General features: G+C 35.6%; 2 protein-coding genes and 1 long non-coding RNA gene across 4 annotated transcripts in view; 1 reads left to right on the forward strand and 2 right to left on the reverse strand.

Moving 5' to 3' along the window:
* Positions 1-20812, reverse strand: part of LOC135119227 (uncharacterized) — a 233682-nt gene that overhangs the window by 157131 nt on the left and 55739 nt on the right. The gene's annotated exons all lie outside the window — the stretch shown is intronic.
* LOC110380947 (uncharacterized) lies at positions 3342-5830 on the forward strand. Its single transcript, XM_064043442.1, has 2 exons — positions 3342-3395; positions 4018-5830. Exons 1-2 carry the CDS (start codon positions 3380-3382, stop codon positions 5790-5792), a joined length of 1791 nt encoding a protein of 596 aa, XP_063899512.1. The 5' UTR covers positions 3342-3379; the 3' UTR covers positions 5793-5830.
* The window catches only part of LOC110380949 (M-phase inducer phosphatase), a 34632-nt gene continuing 20547 nt past the window's right edge, over positions 6728-20812 (reverse strand). Inside the window, exons 1-6 of one of the 2 annotated variants that reach the window (XM_049840158.2) lie at positions 13984-14255; positions 12681-13230; positions 11429-12314; positions 10742-10893; positions 9783-10087; positions 6728-9395 (exon numbers count right to left, since the gene is read on the reverse strand). In XM_049840158.2, coding sequence (XP_049696115.2) covers positions 9188-9395; positions 9783-10087; positions 10742-10893; positions 11429-12314; positions 12681-13160 — 2031 coding nt within the window. In that variant the 5' untranslated portion in view covers positions 13161-13230; positions 13984-14255 and the 3' untranslated portion in view covers positions 6728-9187. Of the gene's footprint in view, positions 9396-9782; positions 10088-10741; positions 10894-11428; positions 12315-12680; positions 13231-13983; positions 14256-20812 lie in introns of those variants that run through there. The other variant, XM_021341109.3, reaches the window with a different exon arrangement.

Here is a 20812-nt window from a genome sequence, read left to right on the forward strand (position 1 = left end):
GTACAGTCAACTTCAGGTCAGTGGTAACAGTTTTATAGGAAAATCGTACCTATTACTATTGAGTTAAGGTGCATGACAGTTTCCACTGATGTGCAGTCTACTGTACCATTACTTGGAAACTGTATATTTATTTTGCAGCTACAACGATTATTGTAAAAAATATATCTGTTTCTATGGCCCAAGTTCACTGTTCACTATGAATTTTCACGCTCAATTTCAAAGTGAACACTTGTTTCTTTTCACACAGACCGGAATCGGCTCCGATCGGCTGCGTGAGCGAGAGCATGCAATCGGAGCCAAACGTCTGCAAAACCGAGAAAAGGTACGCGATCGGAGCCGGTCGGCTCCTCTTATTATTTCACACCGAGCTACTCAAAAGCAGTGTACATGCAAAAATAAACTTTACTAGAATCATCGGCACGAATCTTGAGCGCTAACCTTCACCAGCAGAAATGATTTATTAGTAAAGAACCAATCCCGAGTGACGGCTATGACGCGATGCGCTGCGGGCCAACCACCGCTTTAGCCCGCCCCCGCGCCTCACTTCATACCTCAAAAGGGACCCAATAAATTACTTCTGCGCAGCTGAAGGTCAGAGCTCGAGATTCGTGCCGATGATTATTCAAATACTAACTCGGTTTTCAACGTGTTGAGAATTTGCTCTCCTCTCCGAGCCGGTCTGTCTGAACGGACCCGTATGTTATCCGTATACTTGTGCTTTGTATCTAAGTATTTCTTCCGTAGTTTCTGATGCATAATAAGTATCTTAAATAAAATATGTAATTGTAAGAGTTTAAATCTTTGACCAATCACATTTCTTGTGTGTGTGTGAGTGAGAAGCTGTGTGTGTTTGCTGGTAGATATAATATTCTTTATGTTATTTATTTCTTCATATGTCGTGTGTCAGTAAGTTGACTCGCCTGACGGACTCAGCGTGCTGTTGTGACAACCATTGCTGTCTAGCAGACCACGGCAAAAGTGTCCTAGACTTAACTGAATGAAAAACTCTTGACATGCTGTCTTTGGAAAATTTTGTAATTAAATCAAACTTTTGTGATTTAGCTATGAAGATGACTCCTTGTGAAATACTTTAACACGGGATAAGTAACTCACTTACAGCCAGTTTCTTCATCAAAAGTAAAAGCCAATGTAAGAGTCAAAGTAATGTCTAATGTAAAAGTAACGGTCAAATTCATTTTTTCTATTATTTTTGCTGTCACTTTAGCCTTGAAAAAACGAATTTAACTGTTACTTTTGACATTACTTTGACTTTTACTTTTGATGAAGAAACTGGCCGTAAGATTGCTTTCACACCAGCAGATTTTCCGAACGACAAAAAACAATTGACAACAAAGGACCTACAACCGGTAAAAAATATGACACCAGAAAATACGCGAGTATGAAAGCGCTTTCAATAATTATTTATTTTTACTCCAATAGTTTTATTTTGTAAAAAAAAACATGTACTATCTTACTGTATATGATGTACCTATTTATAATGTAACTACCAGCAAAACATTATGCAGTATTTAAACCATCACTTGTTTTATTTACTAATCCTACCTCCCCACTCAGAGACATTTAATGATTACTTACAACGACTTAGCATTCGTATGACGGAATGTCATACGAATGCTTCACTAAGGAATGGCTTAAGTAACCATTAAATGTCTCTGAGTGAGGACGTTAATTAGCCAATTGATTTTTCCAACCTTATCGGGGTTGGCTTCCAGTCCAAATGAATAAAGCTGAGTACCAGTGTGCCACATGGAGCGATTACCGATCTGATCTCCTCAACCCAATTACTCGAACTCTTGGTAAGACTTTCAGGCTTCCGTCTATCCGTAACAACTCCCAAAGATGTTCAAATGACAGCCGGGACACACTAATTCAACATGCGTCAGGAATCCTTGTTGACAAGATAGTCACCCATGCCATATACTTACAATATACTTGTCGGAGACTGTCATTAGTACGGACACTAAACGTCACGCAAGCGCGCCCTCTGGTGGCGTTTCCGGTGAAACAACATTTTGGCGCGCTTGGCAGAGTCGTGGTGGTCAGCGTGGCGTCGACGGAGCTCAGTCTTCGTTGAGCCGTCGTGTTGCACACATCTCGAAACTGCCTCACGTCACGTCTAGTGTGCCTAGTGTTATTGCCTAGTGTTGTAGTACCGTTGTAGATCCATATTGTAAAGTGTGTAGTGTCTTTTGAAATTAAAGTGTAAAGGTTCTTCTAACCTAACAGACAGACATGTGTTGCTGGGGAGTTTGTTCCGCCACTTCTTCTTCCCAGCCAAAACACATAGGAAGTGGCGAAGGGCGCGCGTTTTGGGGGCTGTCTTTTGTTCTGACTAATTTGAATAAACGTTTAAGTTTTGAGTTTGTTTGAGTCTTGAGTTTGTTTGAGTTATCTCTTTGCTTGATTACCCTAACTGATGTCGGACGATAGTGCCATCCTGATGACGCCTCCGACATACTAATTAGTCTATACCCATGCATATTGTGATCTTTATGATCAAACGAACCGTGCAGCGGTTTGTCTATAGTTCAATAAAACAGGCGTAGTCACAGCATAAGCCTTGTATTTCAATCACTACCTGATTGAACATGATTAGTAGAACAATCTGGTTGTCCACACTTGATAATTAATTAAGTCTAATGCGCTATGCTTCGTTATACACAGTAATATAGGTTTGTAGGTATGTATGTACATTATGTATTACCTTAAGGTATACTATGTACTTCAACTACTGCCGAACCTTTTTTCCCAACTACGTTGGGGTCGGCTTCCAGTCTAACCAGATGCAGCCGAATACCAGTGTGCCACATGGAGCTACTTCCTATCTGACCTCCTCAACCCAGTTATTATCATCGGCAAGGATATTGAGCCCTGACCTTCACCGGCGCAGAAATGATTTATTGGTTTATTGCCTTAAGTGTACTCTTCACTCTTCCGCTGAGAGCTCATTATCCGTGCCGACAACTATACCCGGGCAACCCAATACCCCTTGACAAGACTGGTTGTCAGATTTACTGGCTTCTGTCTACCCGTAACGACTGCCAAGGATGTTCAATGACAGCCGGGACCTACAGTTTAACTTGCCATCTGAAACACAGTCATTGGTGTGATGGTGATTGTTAGAACTAAGTATAGCAGTATCCCGCAACTTCGCCTTTCTAAAACACTAACTCATTGATCAAAATGATCGATTTTCAAATGTACTCCGTTGAACCGAATTTCCGTGAAAATTACAAAGTGTTAACTATCCGCGACGGATTAGCGCTCACACATGCATAAATTTACACACACATACACAGTTTGTGTGTGTATAAATACAGGAGGTAATTTCAGAACTGTGCGCACTCGCCCAGCATAGATGAAGCTAATTATAGGTGAGTTGAATTCATTAATCTATACTAATTCAGTGTTATCTAACACTCTAACACATCCAGTCCATGTATTGAAGAAGGCTATAGGTACCCAACTTTATCCGGGTGCGGGAAGTAGTAGGAATGCGCGTGGTACTGGGGGGAATCCTCATAATTATTATTAGTGAGCGACCTCTTCTCCTTGGTCTAGTAGTCGCAGGCTTGACAACTGTACATGGTCCTGGCTCGATTCCCGTGTCGGGCTAGTCTCCGGTAGTATTACACTTCTGTGGGTGAGAGGGCACGACATTAACTTCGCATTTCCTTATGCTTTCCGACTTTTCCCAATAGCAACCATCGTCAAAATCCACGTCAAAGGCCATTAGGCAGTTATGAAATCTCTGATGCTTATTAGTAAATGGAGCTCAAACGATAAGAAGAAGAAAAATATTGTTTTGAAAGGGAAAAAACTACATTGTCCCTTAAGCCCCTACTGCATTTATTAAAAAAAAACTCAATTCTTTTAGCATTCCATATGTCAGACAGGTGGTACATTTAACAGTCTAGAATTAATATGGACCCTAAACGGACATCCATAGCTATGATAACTGATTGATACAATCCTAAACTGCAATTTTTCTTCCAGCGTTGTGTCTCTTATGTGGTTGCGTTGCTCCGCACACATGTCGCTCAGTAGACAGCCGCGACCCTCCAGCCCAAGACCTGGAGCCCTTCGTAGCCCGTCACCACCACGAGGGCAACATCGCCGAACTTCTCATACCACTCCTGGAGCGCAGCCTAGCCCAAAGCGAGGCCAGGTCCAATGAAAGACAGCGGAGAAGACCTAAACCTGGTAAAAAGGTCATCCAGGTCCTACCCTATCCAGGGTCTGAAGAACATAAACGCAAAGGCTGGAGGAAACTAAACTCTCATAAGAAACAAGTGGTAGAAATTACTCCGTTGCATGGTAAGAATGGTGCTAAACCTCTAGCGTATATACTGTCAGCTGCTAAGCCTAGTCATGTGGACGAAACGATGACAAATGATGATTCGGCTAGTGGTGAACGTGAACAGCAATTATATGAAGATAAAAATGTTAGTATTAACATTTTGAAGTCTGCCGAAGTCTCAAGCAGTATGTTAAACAATCCTGCTAACATATATGGTAATAGCAAAGATTCTCAAACTAGCAATAAAGAATCCATCTCTTATTTGACCGCAGAAAGCAATGATGAATCTGGAAATCAGGATGAAAAGAGCTCGGAAGAATTAAGTACAGAATTTAGGTTTGCTAGACAACATGGCGTAAAATCTCATAATCATAAAATTATAGTTAGCGATGAGGAAAAATCTCTGTCACTGGAAGATAGAGTCGCAGTACAGAGAGAGGTGAAATCTCATAATCATAAAGTGATAGTAAGTGATGAAAACAAGTCTGAATCACTAGAGAATGTAGAATTGACAGAAGAAGATGTAGGCTCTACGGCAGATTATTCTACAAGTGAAAGCTCGGAAGATAAACTTGAATCTAAAAATGGAGATCTGACCGGAGAAAGTCAAGTTACTTTAGATAACGATGTTACTTCGAAATTAGATGCTACGGTCGAGCAAAGAGATTTATCGGTAGAAAACCTTAATCGTATAGCTGAGAACAGAGATTCATCAGGTGAAAACCTGGATTTATCAGCTGAAACCCTGGATTTATCAGCTGAAACCCTGGATTTATCAGCTGGAAACCTGGATTTGACACCTGAAAATACAGGTCCAACAGCCGAAGTAAGAGATTCTTCATCAGAATATAAAGACTCGCTAGAAAACGGAGATTTGGCAGCAGAATTGGACTTGACGGCGGTAAACAGGGATGCAACTGCAGATAATACAGGTCTGACAGCTAAACTTGATCTAATAGCTGAAAAAGCTTTGACACCAGAAGCGACTTTAGAAGATAAATCTACATCGTTAGATGTGAGTGCGACAGTAGAACAAGCTTCGGGCCTCACATTAAATGATCTTTCTGCTGAAGAGAAAACTTTGTCATTAGAAGAGGACACGAGCGAAAATACTGAACTTTCTCAAGAAATATCAGACCCAGGACATACACACACACATACCCACGACCATCATCATCACACACACTTAGATGATGTAAATCTTAGTGCTGAAGATAAAACACAGATTTTAAGCCCTGATAATCAGATTCAATCAAGAAATATGATAGCAGACGACATTGTAATAAGCCACAGTGATTCTACAGAGAAGAATTTTGGTAAAATCTTTGATTCTAATGCTAGAGATATTATTGAATTGATTCAATCGTCGGTAGAAGCTAGCACGGCTAAACATAGAGATTGTAAAGAGGTTAGCGACAAACATTCACATGATCACAAATCTTATAGGCTGTCGTTCTTGTTTAATAAGTAAATTGAAGCTCATTTGCGCTAAAAATGGTAGAATGGCATCAGAAAGGCAGTAGAGAAAAGGGTATGGAAATGCGAAGTTAAAGAGCTAGCTATGTATCGTACCAAAAATAGCTAAAAATTGTTAAGTTTTTAGCTTTTATTAATTTGGTTCTGTTCTAAGTGAAATTGGACGACTAAGTGCCTGTGATTTTATAGTAATTATAACTCAATATTTATTTAGAAATCTTGATACATCTTTGTGAATGTGCCTGAATTCAGAGGTGGGTATAGCTGCTTATAAACTGAAAGTTAGATAATTTATATTTGTACGCAATTCTTAAAAATTGTCTTGTATATAACCAAAAAAATATGTATTATTATAATTACCACGATTGGCAGATTTATGATTTATGACAGTCACTCCATGTGACATTTGTACTCAGCTGTATGTGGTTAGAGTGGAGGCCGAACACTATTGGGAAAAGGCTAGGTAGAGATAAATGTATGGCAGTGTATTTCTACCATTTTTGAGTGATTAAAATGACCCACGCTTGTACAAAATGGATACCGATTATAGAAAGCTGGTAAAAGCTATATTTATGTTTAATCTAGATTATAAGAGCATTATAAAAATGTAAAAAAAAATTGAGTCTCTCTGGAATTTGAGTGACTTTGTATTAGATTAGAATAACGAAATTATGTGGTTGTATTGAATTATACGAAAAATATAAATTACTTCCATAATTTACTTGTTTCTTTCTTCTCTACACTGTTATAGTTTACCGCGGGTTTGCCCAGGTACTTTTTTTGAGAAGGACAGTCGCTCCTTGTGGCACACTGGTACTCAGCTGCATCCTGTTAGACTGGAAGCCGACCCCAACATAGTTGGGAAAAGGCTCGGGAGATGATGATGCGTAGCTCAGAAATGCTCAGTAGTGAAAGAAAACAAAAAAAGTATATATTTTCACATAATTTATTTAAAAAATATAACTAAAAATTCACAATTTGTTTTGTTATATACTACAGAATTATACATTATATATTAGTTTATTAAATTTCGACGATATGGCCTGAATTTCCCGTTCGTACCAGAAAGCACTTTTTGGCTGTATATGGCACTCCACAGGTTTAACAGTCAATACATAATTAATTTTATTATTTTATGCTTAAAATTAATATTTACAAATGTTATAAAAACTGCTAGTAAGCGTATTTGTATGTAATGTACTTTAGTATTAATAATTTTGAAAGGGTATAGACAATTTTGATGACGGATAAAAACTATTTTGTAAAGTTGAAAAAAGATAGAGGAGTAGTTTCTGGATTCAAACTAAAACTTTTTGAAAGATTTTATGTAAAATTATTAATACTAAAGTAGTTCTTTTATTTCAATAATTAAGTTTAAATACTTATTTTAACTATAGTCTTTTTTAACTGGATTTTATAAAAACAACTTATTGTATATTTTCTTGTGGAAGAATTTCAGTTCTTTTTGATTTCATGCATTCCAAAATTAATTCGTCGAAAACATTATTAAGAAGTTTTTTTTTATAAAAGCCGCGTTAAAAGTGTTAGTAGTCATTCAAAGTACAAAAACATAAATTTATCCATCTTAAAATTAACAGAAAACATTATTTTTAAATAAAATAAATCTAAAAACATAATCGAAGCGTAAATTATTGCAAATTAGAAGTTCTTTTTGGAAAAAAAATATTCAAAACAAAAATTAAAATTTCCGAAATTTCGTCGCGTTTTAAGAAAAAATTGTTAAAAATTCTACCCAAAGTCACTTTTTTGAGAAAATTTCTAACAATTTGTGTGAATTCAACTAAAATAATATACAAACTTAAATTTAGATTTTCGGGTGCTACAATATAAAATTTTAAAGCTTAAAAACTTATATTAAAATTGAATACATAGTACTGAGTATAGAATAACCAATATTATACATGTATTAGCTTCCAACCCTTTTCCCAACTATGTTGGGGTCGGCTTCCAGTCTAACAGCATGCAGCTGAGTACCAGTGTGCCACAAGGAGCGACTGCCCTATCTGACCTCCTCAACCCAGTTACCCGGGCAACCCAATACCCCTTGGTTAGACTGGTGTCAGACTTACTGTTCTGACTACCCGTAACGACTGCCAAGGATGTTCAATGACAGCCATCAATATTAAACATGATTTTTTAAAATTAAACACTGAAAGTTACTTTATATTTTTAGCTCATAATGAAGCTTTCAATAATTTTTAAAATCTACATTGAATATTGATTATTCTATACTCAATACGTAAAAGTTAAACAAAAAAATCCCCGAATATATAAAAATCTAGACCAAAATGTAGCGAAAGTCTAGAAAAACTAATAATTTTCGTCTTAATCGTAATAAAATATTTTAGTATGTATTGCAGTGTCAAACTTCTTAAACTAGAGCTAATCTAAAGAGGTGGGAGATAATTTTCTTACTAAAAACTATATTTTTATATTGAATTTTGGTATAAGAGTGACTTTTAGTATGAAAAAGATGTTTTAGTATGAAAACTTGTCTGAAAGTCAGTAATTTTTTTTGCATACAAAACTCACTTTTACCCCAAAAAATAAGTAATTTTGTACTAATAACTTAATTCGTTTAAAAATTAAAATAATATGGCATCTTTTATTTACAATTACTTATAAACGAAATCAGATATAAGTTTCATATTTATATTTTCCAAAAAAATATATATTCGTTAGAAATTTTGAAAAAATCTTTGTAATAAGCAAAACGTAATATTTCGCGAGATATTTACAACGTTTTTTTGGCGGTTTTATAAATGCCTTAAATGTTTTTAAAAGTCAGAATCAGTGCAAATAGTTTCGTCAAATATCTTTGCCGCTGTGAAATTAGCTATCAATATTCAAAATGGCAAAGATATTTGACGAGAGTCTGAGTGAATTTTAGCTTCAAATTGTATAGTTTATGTACTTGGAGAGTTTATTTTCTGACAATTTGGCCATTTCGTACTAAGTTGTTCACACTAGCAGTTTTTATCGCTCGAATTTTTTTCGAAAAAAAATCATCGTTTGAATGACGTAACGAGCTTTTCTAATGCTAATGTGAAATAACTTTTTACACATGCATTTAGCACTATTACCTCTTATGTTCATTTAGCAATGTATATCCTTCAAAATACCCACATAGGACCCCCAATTTTAACCCCTATTTATCTAGTATTATTATTCTTTCGACGTTGTTACACGTTTCATTTACCCACATCTATTTCACAATTTGGTACTTCGGGGCCTTGGTCCCTGTTATTTTAGAAGGAGGGATGTTGGTCCCTGTTATTTTAGAAGGAGGGATGTTGGTCCCTGTTAGTTGTTAGGTCGGGGTCTTGATCCCTGTAATGTTGGTAGGTCAGGGTCTTGGTTCCTGCTCGTCTATCTCCCACTATTGCCGCGATGTTCCCTTAGTGCCTGCGCATGTCTCGGGTCCCGCATGGGCGTGTACCCAGCAGGGGCGCAGAGTGCAGGATGTGAGCGATGGAATGCGGAGTAGCCTCCACATAGCAGGTAGCTCTCGGGGTAGCGGAGTGAAGGGTAACGGTCCCTGTTTAATGCACGGTCTGAGGAACGGAGGTAGCGGGCTCTGGAAGTAAAGAAAAAGAAAAATTAATATAATATACAGGACAGATATGATCGTTTGTTTGTACCCTATAGGTTAAGATAGTATTGAGGTGATTTGAAAAATTCTTGCAGTGTTAGAAGCTACACTATTTGCGTTCAACATGTGCTGTGTTTTATTCTGGTAAAGGCATTATTCTACCCCAAGATCCTGGTGAAATGGCAAAAAACAACTACACTCATTTATCTTAAAGATAAACTATAAACTACTTAAAATAATGATTATAAGTAACTGTTAAGATTAATGAGTTTTTAAACTGATTTTCTTTTTTAGTAAAAAATCCTATAGAAATCATCTTTAATCAATCTTTAGTCAAGTGCTTACTCAAAACGAAATAAAAATAATACTTACAGCTTAGGTCCCCGTTCCAACGAGAATTCACAGTGGAAGACCAACACACTCCTTTTCGTTCCTCCCACTGGACTGTCCATCCCACTATCCATTCTCCCCGAAGAACTTTCAATGTCTATCCCACTGTCCGTCCTTTCTAGTGGACGATCAGTGTTCACCCTGGTGTCCGTCCCTGGTGATGGACGGTCAGTGTTGTTGCTTGGTGGTCGGTCGAGCAGTGAGTGCACTTGTGCGTGTGTGTAGTAGTTGACAGCGTCTACTATGTGTCCTCCCGCGAATTCGTAGGGGTAGCGGCAGTCTATTATCTGGGGAGAAAAAATTAAAAGGATTAGTTAAAATTTTTGATGCGTTTTAAGAGGTTTTTCATTTGATAATTTCACACAAAAAAGAATGTCTAAAGCGAATAGATTCTATATGTATTGGTTAGTGTTCGATGTACAGTTTTTTAACCCTCAATATAAACAGAGGTGTTAGTCACGATAATAATGAACTTTTTAGTGATAAATTCAATTTCAAAATGAAAACGGAGGTGTTCCAACAATCTTTATTTCATCAAAATTGACATAAATAGCTGTTTATAATTGTAATTCTTTCGTTATTGGGAAGCTAGACTTTTTACAAAAAAGGCTACAAATATACAAGAAATTATTCCTACAAAACATATGAAAACAACTTAAATACCTAGAAACATTACTGGGTAACAGCAATGAGAACCAATTTTTGGTTTCAAAAGTCACAACCGATAATAAGTATAGTATACTAGCTTTCGCCCGCGGTTTCACTCGCGTCCCGTAGCCGGATGGTGACAAAAACTATCCTAAAACCTTCCTCCGGGTCTAAGTTACCTCCCCTCTAATTTTCTGCCAAATCGGTCAAGCCGTTTTCATGTTATGTCGTGACAACGGAAAGCAGGTTTCATTTTTATATATATAGATTTAAGAAATAAACATTATAATTACCTGATAATCACTAATAACATGTCTATATTCTCCCCTCAGCAGCTTAGCGAGCGTGTCACAGGAGATGCTCTTCAGATCCTCGTGGTCGCCACTGGTGAGCGGTAGCGCGTACGGCATGGAGAAATCGCCTATTAAATCCGGCTCTACTATCGCTGGAAGAGAAGAATATGTTATTAGTACATAATATTAAAAATGTCTCATAATGTTGTAAAGATGGAGTTGATCCTTGGCAGTCGTTACGGGTCATAAGCAGGTAAGTCTGACGCCAGTCTAACCAAAGGGTATCGGGTTGCCCGGGTAACTGGGTTGAGGAGGTCAGATAGGCAGTTGCTCCTTGTAAAGCACTGGTACTCAGCTAATTTGAAAAATAATTCAATATTGTAGCTTTAATGAGAATGACTGCCGTTTGTCTGTGTAGTTTTAACATAATTGTAAAAAAGCACTTCTTCAGGTGCACAAATAAGAATAAATAGTTGCTATAAAGAATATTTTTTGTGATATGGGAACATCTATATATATAGGCTATATTAGCTGCCATCCATGATAAAACCTAAATATTTAAGACTTTCAAATTGTCTACACAATTTCTAGGATCTGTTATACCAAATTTCATCTCGATTGGCTTAACCATTAACTACTTTCAACTATAAAATCCACAGAAAAGGCTCAACAAATAAAGATACTTACATCTAGCCATTGCAGACATAATCAGAGCATTATTTTCAGAAAAAGCTCTCTGCAACACCGGTCTACTCTTAAGTCTATTCAACTCCGGACTCTGGCAGTTAGACCGTCTTCTCTTAACAGCAATCTCATTCTCACTCCGGTCTACTCTCTTCTTATTCCTCTGAGCAACATTCGGACTCTCTAGAATAGAGAATAGAGAGACTCTCGCCTTACTCTCAGGGTTGAAACTTAAACTACGGTTCAACGGTCTTCTTAAAAAGCTCTTTTCACTAAGAACGTTAGACTTAATTTGACCGGAGAGTAACTCATTGAAATTTGCTACTTTTGGTGAATTTGATTCTTCTATTTCCAAAAACGGTTCCTCCAATTCTGATATGAAACCGCTTTCCATAGATGTTGTAGATTCCGTAGTATATAAACCGGTTTTTGGTAATGGTGACTGACTCATTGATCCGATACTTGAGTCACTTTTCTCATGTCTTAGTTTAGTCGGTGTTTCGGAGAATTTTAAGGATTTTTTAGCAGCTTGTTTTTTGACTGCCGGTGAGGGGAATTCGAAATCCTCTTCATCGAAGGTCAGCATTCTTGTGGCAGTGACTGCAGGCTTGTTAAAGCTGGTTGAAGCTTCATTGTCAGCTAAAGGAGCTCCGAAGACAAAATTCCTTGATGTGACCTTTCTAGAAGAAGATGTACGTCCCCGAGATATGATATTGGGACTATCCGTGGATATGATCTCGTATTTGGAACATTCATCGAAGTTGTCCGCTTCGAACTCTTGTTCTAGATCGTGGAGGGTCTCAAAATCGTCGAGGTCTTGGGTGATTTCCTTTTGTGGTACGTAGAGGTCCTGTTTTGGTGATTTTGGGAGAGCGTGCGTGAAATCCAGCTGGAATTAGAGAAAAGAGGAATGTTAGTTTTAAGTTTTGTTTTATGTGAGGAAGGTATGAAACTTAGATTTTTTCACTTTTAAGTAGGTGGTAGTTTTACATATGACTAGATTTTATGGTCATTTGCCAATAATGATCTTAATTTTTGTAAGCTGCTAATTATTAACTTACAACAGATTTCTCAAGAAAGTTACAGAAAGTGTTATGTAAAATTAAACTGCTTCCCAACAAATATAAGCATTTCTGAAAGTAATTTTGTTCATAAGATTAACAATTGAATACCAACTTTACTTCATATCTTTGGGAATCAAAACAGTAAGAAAAAAATATAAAACTGAAAAGTCTCAAAAGGCATGAAAACTCACCTTAGTAGTCGACCAATTAGTAACTTTCTCTCTCGTTGCCTCAAATCTATCACCGAACAGGAAATCTCTTGTTTCTTCCTCAACGTCCAACTTCATGAATGTTTCACTCATCATCGGAGCATCATTCTCTTTATTCGACATCCTGAACCGAGTCCGTTCCTCCATGACCTTGGTAATCCTTGACCTTTTAACCCTCGTTGACAACGGTGAGTTCTTTGTCACCGGTGAATTCTGGTTTAAGAACGGTGATTGATTTAGAAACGGTGATGACCGGTTTAGTAACGGTGAGTTAATAGCTTGTAACGGTGATTTGAAAGGTTTAGGTGAATTTGTGAGGGGTGATTTCAGTCGGTCTAATGGTGATTTCGGTACTTGTATTTCTCCTAGTATTCTTCTTTTGGTGGGCGTGTAGATTGGTGATAGTGGTGATTTTGTAAAGTCAATAGTGTGTGGGTTCATTTTAATTTTATAGTTGTTCATTAGTGAATCTTCTTGTTTTCTCTTTGTGCCATTGTTTCCGGAATTTATTTTGAAGTTTTCGGTGATTAATCTGTAATGATAAAAAGGTTGGATGTTAGTTTTGTTTGTATTTACATTTTAACAGACTTCCTAAAAAGGAGGTTTCTCAATTCAAAAGTTAAGTAAGTAAGATTGTAACAATATTATAGGTGAAGGTACTGCCTATCTGACCTCCTCAATTCAGTTACAGAGCAACCTGATACTCCTTAGTAAAACTGGTTGTCAGATGAGATGAATCTTAAGGCAGTGTACAGCATTCCAAATACAGTTATTACTTATCGAAAATACCTAACAAAAAATACCATGAGTATATTCAAGATGAAATATTCTTATTACTATATACTTTTGTAAGTTAAAACAATGCAGGGAAATACAAAACTAATATGTATTACTAAAAGATATTGTTAAATATACAGGTTTTTAACTCTTAAAAGAAATATGGGAAAACAGTAACATATGGTGGCTAACAGCTGATGTAATATAAAGGTAAATGCACATTTAGGGTGTAAAAATAAATCAATCAAAAATAACACAGAAATGATAGTTTAAAGGTTCTTACATCATTTTCTCAGGGTTTCGAACTATATTCTACCCTTAACTAACCCATAGGTCATGGGACCATAGCTTACAAGCTTTTTACTATACTAAAGACGATATGAGAACTTTTTGTAAAAGAACTCCGCCGAAATTGTTAACAAAGACATGACGATCACCCCTTGGGTTTTTTTTTGTCATATAACCTATCTATACTCGTAAATACATCGATGTAACTGGTTCTACGTACCGGTAAACCCTTTTGCGAGCCCCTGCGGCATTATTGTACACTTATTTCGAGTAAAAAATGATAACAATACACTTTGACGAAAGTTTATATTAACCTCTGCAGTCACAGGTTTTACACTAAATTCTCGTGCGAAACTTATAGAACACGTTTCTAAAACACTTGTACACGACACTTTTGAAGTTTTCTATTAGTTTTTAATAGAAATAATAGTAAAAAAGGGTAGATTTTGTCACTCTGTGAATCATCGCTTTCGGCGATTCGCGCGCTAAGGTTAGGTTTTAAATGTCAAATCTTGCGAGGTTAAGGTATTTAGTCATTCTGCCAACATATAAAACTTTTTGCTCATTTTGGACAAAAAAAAGTTGTTATTCCTATTTTTTGATGCTAGTTTTAAATTTTTTATGTTATTTTAAAGATGGGAAGATTAATACTTATAAATCAAAATAAACTTATTGTAAAGTATTATATTTACATAATATATCGGTTATATTCTTTGTGTAAATATATATGAAGGGTAAGGACGAATTCGATGCTTTAAGATGCTTATTTTAGTCTCTTTCATATTGTAATAGATAAAATAAATTAGTCGATCAATATTTAATTCAGTAGGGGCGCGTAATTTGAATTGATTTATGGATAAATCGTAACGGATTATTGAAGTATTTTGTAAGTTATTTAACGATTTTTAATGCTTTTTAATATAGAAGAAGAAAAATGTGTTTTTATAGGTTTTGAAAAGAATTAAATATGTAGTGAAATCACGAAGAACGAGATATTTTTTTCTGTACTGACCAACAATTAATGGAGTATCAAGTTATTAATAGTAAATTCTTAAACAACTGGGCCAATTTCTTTGTTTTTGCTGATTAAACTTTTTTGTATCATAATAGTGATGTAACTAAGTCTTATCGACATACTTTTAGTAACCTAATTTTAGTCGAATTTCTGTGTACAAGTAATTATTATTGAAGCTTTGTTTTTAGCCGTCGATAACACAGGAAATGTATAATTAATGTAATAATATGAAGTTCTGTTGTTAATAACATTATTTTCATTGGATTTCCTCTTTATAGGCGAGAGATATTGCAAAAATAGAACTGGGTTATTGTTATAGACAACTTTATTTACAATTTACGTGCCAATTGCGCCAGTTTTTAACAGACTTCAAAAAAAGGTGGTTCTTAGTTTGACCAGTTTGTTTGTATAGCCATTCCTTGAGCAAGCGTGCTTTTCTCATACAGAGAAAAGGCCTGCGCCTTGCAGTGGCAGTGGGAAGATTAAAAGGCTGATGATGACGAAGATAGACTTTTTATCCTTATACGGGAAGTAATTCTCTCAGGACGCGAAGTGAGGAAGTAAAGCATAGTATAGATAAGACTACACGTCATAATAACGACTTTGTAGTTCCCAGCTTCAAAATAAACTGATAAAGTAACGGACTTTCTTATCATTTGGTGCTATTATTTATAAATAATGCTGTTTATCATTCATTTTTTGTTATTATTCGCTTTGTGCAAGGTTAGTTTCTCATTGATAATTTTTATTTAATAATTGCATTAACGAGTTTGAAAAACTGACCGTTATTTTTGGGTCACATCCACGTTAAACATAGCATATATGTCATTCAGGTATTTTGAAAATGGCAACCAGTCTTACTATGGGGTATTGGGTTGCCCGGGTAACTGGGTTGAGGAGGTCAGATAGGCAGTCGCTCCTTTTGGTACACTGGTACTCAGCTGCATCCAGTTAGACTGGAAGCCGACCCCAACATAGTTGGGAAAAGACTAGGCAAATGAGTGACAGCGATAAAATGATATTCAAGCTTTAGTTAATATCGATATTTCAGTATTCGTCCGTTAGAAATATGATAACCAGTACAGCAGTTACAGAGGTTTTTCCTCATACATACAAAAGCAACTTTTTGCAGCTTTGCTAGATAATAATTTTTACCTATGAATGAATGACATCATTAACGAACTGGTTTATTTAGTTTTTAGACATTTTAGGACCTTGTTTTTTTTTTTATATAGGTATCTAGGGAAGTACTGTTTCAATTGCAGACCTTATTTTACTAAATCAAGAGATTTGTTTGTTAAAATCAATCCAAATTAAATAGTATTTCAATCATATATGTATGTAGTATTGTAATTTGTCATTGTGTTATGCGGAAAACTAATAAAACGAGTAAATAAATTATTATTACAAATATTTGTATGAACACTTCCGAGATTGATTATGTCATGTGTGCAAAAATAGAATCATTATTAGTTTTATATTCTAAAAACATTTTTATCGACTACATCATCTGCCTAGCTTTTTCCCAACTATGTTGTAATCGGCTTTCAGTCTAACCGTATGCAGCTGAGTACCAGTGTTTACACAGTACTCCAGTACATTTATGCAGTTGCTAAAAGACTTGACAAATGTTCTACCAATTTTAACCAATAAAAATATCACGAGGCTTCAGGCCACTCCCTAGTACTATCATCCTAAACATTACATCTTATGATCTCAAGTCAAGAGGTCATAAACTCTAATTAACTCTAACTCTGACATCATCCAGTGATCCAGTCTATCTAACTAGGCCATGCTCATTTGTTATAGTTTACAAAGAACGCTTTATATACGCAGTTAGCATGAAGGTTTATCTGAAAGCAGTTCGGTTATGGCTGTGGATAAAAAAAAATATGATTAGAATTTTTACTCGTTGTTTTGCAAATGAATTCATGATGGATACTGGCCATGCAGGAGATACTCGTATTTTACACAAGTTTATAGGTATCTGCCGCGATTTACCAATCTTTTCACAGTAAAAAATCAAAATACTATTCTCGATTGCAAAAAAACAAAGTTTTATATTAGTAAACACAAATTCAAAATAAGGTCACCAGACATATCGATAAGCAGTTACCGATTTACGCACGTGCGACAAATAATCGACTAACATATAATGTTACAATTGTATTCGACACCCGATTATCGAACAGAGATACTTCTAAAATGAAAATAGACATTAAAACCGTCATCCTTTGATTATCATTTGATTGGTTGGAAGCTTTGGTATCCTGATTCCTGACCATGTTTTAATCGATATAAAACACTGATACTAGTTGGGAAAAGGTGGGGCAAATGATGACATTGGTCCTATTACGTATTTTTCTATAAAATATAGCTGTGTGTATTTATCTTCATAGTAGCAAATAGTTTCAAGGATTGCGTAGGTTTTCCTGTAGATAACATAAGCCCTATTGTTTACACAGTTACACCTACTATTAACGGTTTTCTATTAATAGTGAACTAAATAGAGGACATACATATTATTGTAGAGGTATACACAGCTATATTTAAATAAATATATTTACAAGTAGGTTTTTGCTATTTATTTGCCAAAAATAGGGATATTTCAGGATGTTAAGAAAAATAATATTTTCGTATTTTTACTTCGTAGACAATTCAAAAACTTGTCTCTTAACAGAATTTTAACGACTGTCACCCAACGTTGCATTCTTCATACAAAGACACTACAAGTGTCGTTTCTAACCAAAAAAAAACGGGAACGGTTAAAAAAACAGGCTCCTCAAGAAATGCATAATGCAAGCCAAACACTGATTTGAATAAATACTCCTTTTATAACGAAATTCAACCTTAACGTTATAGTGTAACGGTTATTTTTGTGTAACCGTTATTTTGGAGTAACTAGTTATTGATATGTTAGTGAATAGACTGATCAATGCTTTCACTAAAGGGTTGTGAAAGTCAAATTAGTTGAATCGATTAATAATCGACTAGACGTTACACATAATAATTTGGTTAGTAAGTTTATTTTTTGGTATTTTGAATGATTCCACCAGCATTTGTAGTGAACTACCTTCCGTAGCTGGATAAAAAATCCTTTCTATCTAACTATATGAGTAACAATTTAAGTCGGTTCAGTGATTTTGACGTGTATACGAGACAGACAGACAGTTACTTTCGCATTTATAATATTAGTAAGCATTTAAACAGACGAGATAGTACATACAGATATTTATTGTGACACTCAAAAAATCAAGTTCTTCTTTGACTGACAGAAATTACATAAGGGGTATAAATGTCTTGGTTCTTTGCGAATCTTATGTAGTCCACATTAAATGCACTTTGTGCCAAGAACCCTCGTACAATGGGTGCATGAGAAGGGAAGTTTTTTCGTCAACCGTTAATCTTAACGGTTCCTGACCTCTGGGGTTGTACCGATACGAGCTTGCTTGTAATATTTATTTATTAAGTTTTTCGTGTGTGTGAAATTTTACATCGTGTTATATATTGTATTTAAAAAATGTTTTTAGTAATAATTTGTAACATTACTGTTGTTTTTTTCTGTCAAATTCGAATTGCAACGTTTTGCAATACATCATCATTTGCCTAGCCTTTACTTAACTATGTTGGGGTCGGCTTCCAGTCTAACTGGATGCAGCTAAGTACCAGTGTGCCTTCCTCCCTCAACACAGTCACCCGGGCAACCCAATACCCTTAGTAAGACTGGTCAAAATCTCACCAAAATCTGCGAAAAGTCACAAAATGACCGTTATTTTCTTCTTACACTATTTCAAAGGAAACACAGGTTAATATTACTTAAACAGGATGTTACACCATCTTTACTTTGACCTTGGTTCAACTATTACCATGTGGCACTCGGTTTTGAAACAAAAAACCTGTGTTTCGAGGAGTGAGTTCTGACGGGATGTTAGAAGAATATTTGATTTTGGAAGCAATGGGATGTGAATTTTAAATGTGTCGTTGGTTTAACGAAAAATATAAGGATGATACCAGGATTACATACAGCCTATGTTTCTCGGAAAGAGTGTAACTTTCCCACAGTGAAAGAAATTTTCAAATCGGTTCAGTAGTTTTCGAGGCTTTACGGTACAAACACACAAAATGTTTCAAAATAGCCAGATGTCAAATTAACGATTAGCCTATAGAACGACAATTGATTATCTATATGCAACTCACCGTAAGAATTCAAGATGCTAAAGTAACTGTATTCGTTAAAACTTTTGATTTTAACTTTAACAGCTGTCAATTTTCAAAATCTTTAATAAATCCAATCAACACAAACTATATTAATTTCCCCCCTTTTCAATCAAAACTACAGCCTTATCCACTAATTAAGTAGAAATCAGTATAAAAACAGCCAGCTGTCGATAGTTCGATATCGCACGCGTTACCCCAACTGTGCCGACTAATCGATATAGCCGTTAGAAACGGACGCACAACACTAGAGGGTGACGTGTCAACGAATTTTGGAGTTTTCGAGTAGTTGTTTTTAGGTGAAGAAAGGATATAATTAATGGTTGAAAGGAATTGTAATAATATAAAAAACTCTTTTTTTTTTATTACCAGAGATAAGTGGTAAAAAAAAATAAAAAAGTTACAAACTTATAGTATACTTAAATCAATTAAACCTAATCGAGATAAAATAGAAAATTCGCTACATATACGATATAAAACTGTTGTTAGTTAATGAGAATAATTTTATTACTTTATTACATAATAATAGATAAAAAGAATTTACACTTGCTATGAACACTGAAAATAAACAATCAATAAAGCCTTCAAGTAAATAGCGCTTTTTCTTTTGAAAATCATTAAAAAAATCTAAATAAATCATGATACATACTCGCTATAAAGTTAATAGTAAAATTATTACTTTTACACCAACCTCAATTAAAACTAGAAAATAAAAAAATAGTTACTTACCTGTCAACCTACGTAGGTGGTCTTGGTCATATTAGACTAAAATAAAAACGTGGGGCCCATTAACTGTTGCTGTAGTACTTTCTTCTAGAGGTATAATAGGTGTGGATTGCATCGACTTACTATAATCGTAACTGGAGATTTTGACAATCAATAATCAGCCGTAGCGGCTTCACCAGCGAACGCCGAGCTCATGATCTACCAAAGTATAAAGATATGCTTTGCCATAGGTAGGATTTCAGAGGGGCCCCACGTTTTTATTTTAGTCTAATATGACCAAGACCACCTACGTAGGTTGACAGGTAAGTAACTATTTTTTTATTTTCTAGTTTTCAGTGCACATAAGATAAAACCGTTTGACTTAAAAGTTTTTTTACCGATTTTTTATTTTCTAGTTTTTAGTATTTAATGAAAATGCCTACCGAATATTCCTCATTGTATCTAATTCATTTAGTGCATCATTATTACACGGTCTCTTACCTGATAATTTATTACAATCTAATTTTAAAAAAAGACATTTTTTTTAACGACACCAAAAATCATCAAGTGACCCCTCCCTGGGTCAGCAGCGGTAAGGGAGTGCCAGACTCTTACTGACTAAAAATAGTTATGTTTCGTCGTAGGCCTTTTATGTACCAGGGCCACGGTAACTCTTTCGAACAATCCCGCAGCCCAGGCAGGCCTGGCGCCCTGTTGGGCCCTGCTGGGGTTGCTGACAGTATTCTACTAGTGTAGCCCTTTCATTTGATACCCATATTGAGGGGGTTGTGAAAAAATATGTAATCCGCCATTTTGTGCCAGCGGCCATATTAGATTTACAATTTTATTGATATTACTATATTGTATTGTCATCGGAGTAAAAGGTGTAAACAAAATTTCAGATTAATCGCTTGACAGGAAGAGGGTGTTTGAATTACTAAATTGGACCCAAGAATAAAACAAACGGGATGAGCTAAATAAAACCGTTTAAAAATTGTTATCAGCCATTTGGTAGCGGCGGCCATCTTAGATTTCAATTTTGCATAGTAAATTGTATTCTACTTGTTGAGACCTTTCATTTGATACCCATGTTGATGGGATTGATAAAACCTAA

This window comes from Helicoverpa armigera, chromosome 31 (assembly GCF_030705265.1).
Source record: "Helicoverpa armigera isolate CAAS_96S chromosome 31, ASM3070526v1, whole genome shotgun sequence".
In the NCBI taxonomy this organism is placed as follows: domain Eukaryota; kingdom Metazoa; phylum Arthropoda; class Insecta; order Lepidoptera; family Noctuidae; genus Helicoverpa; species Helicoverpa armigera.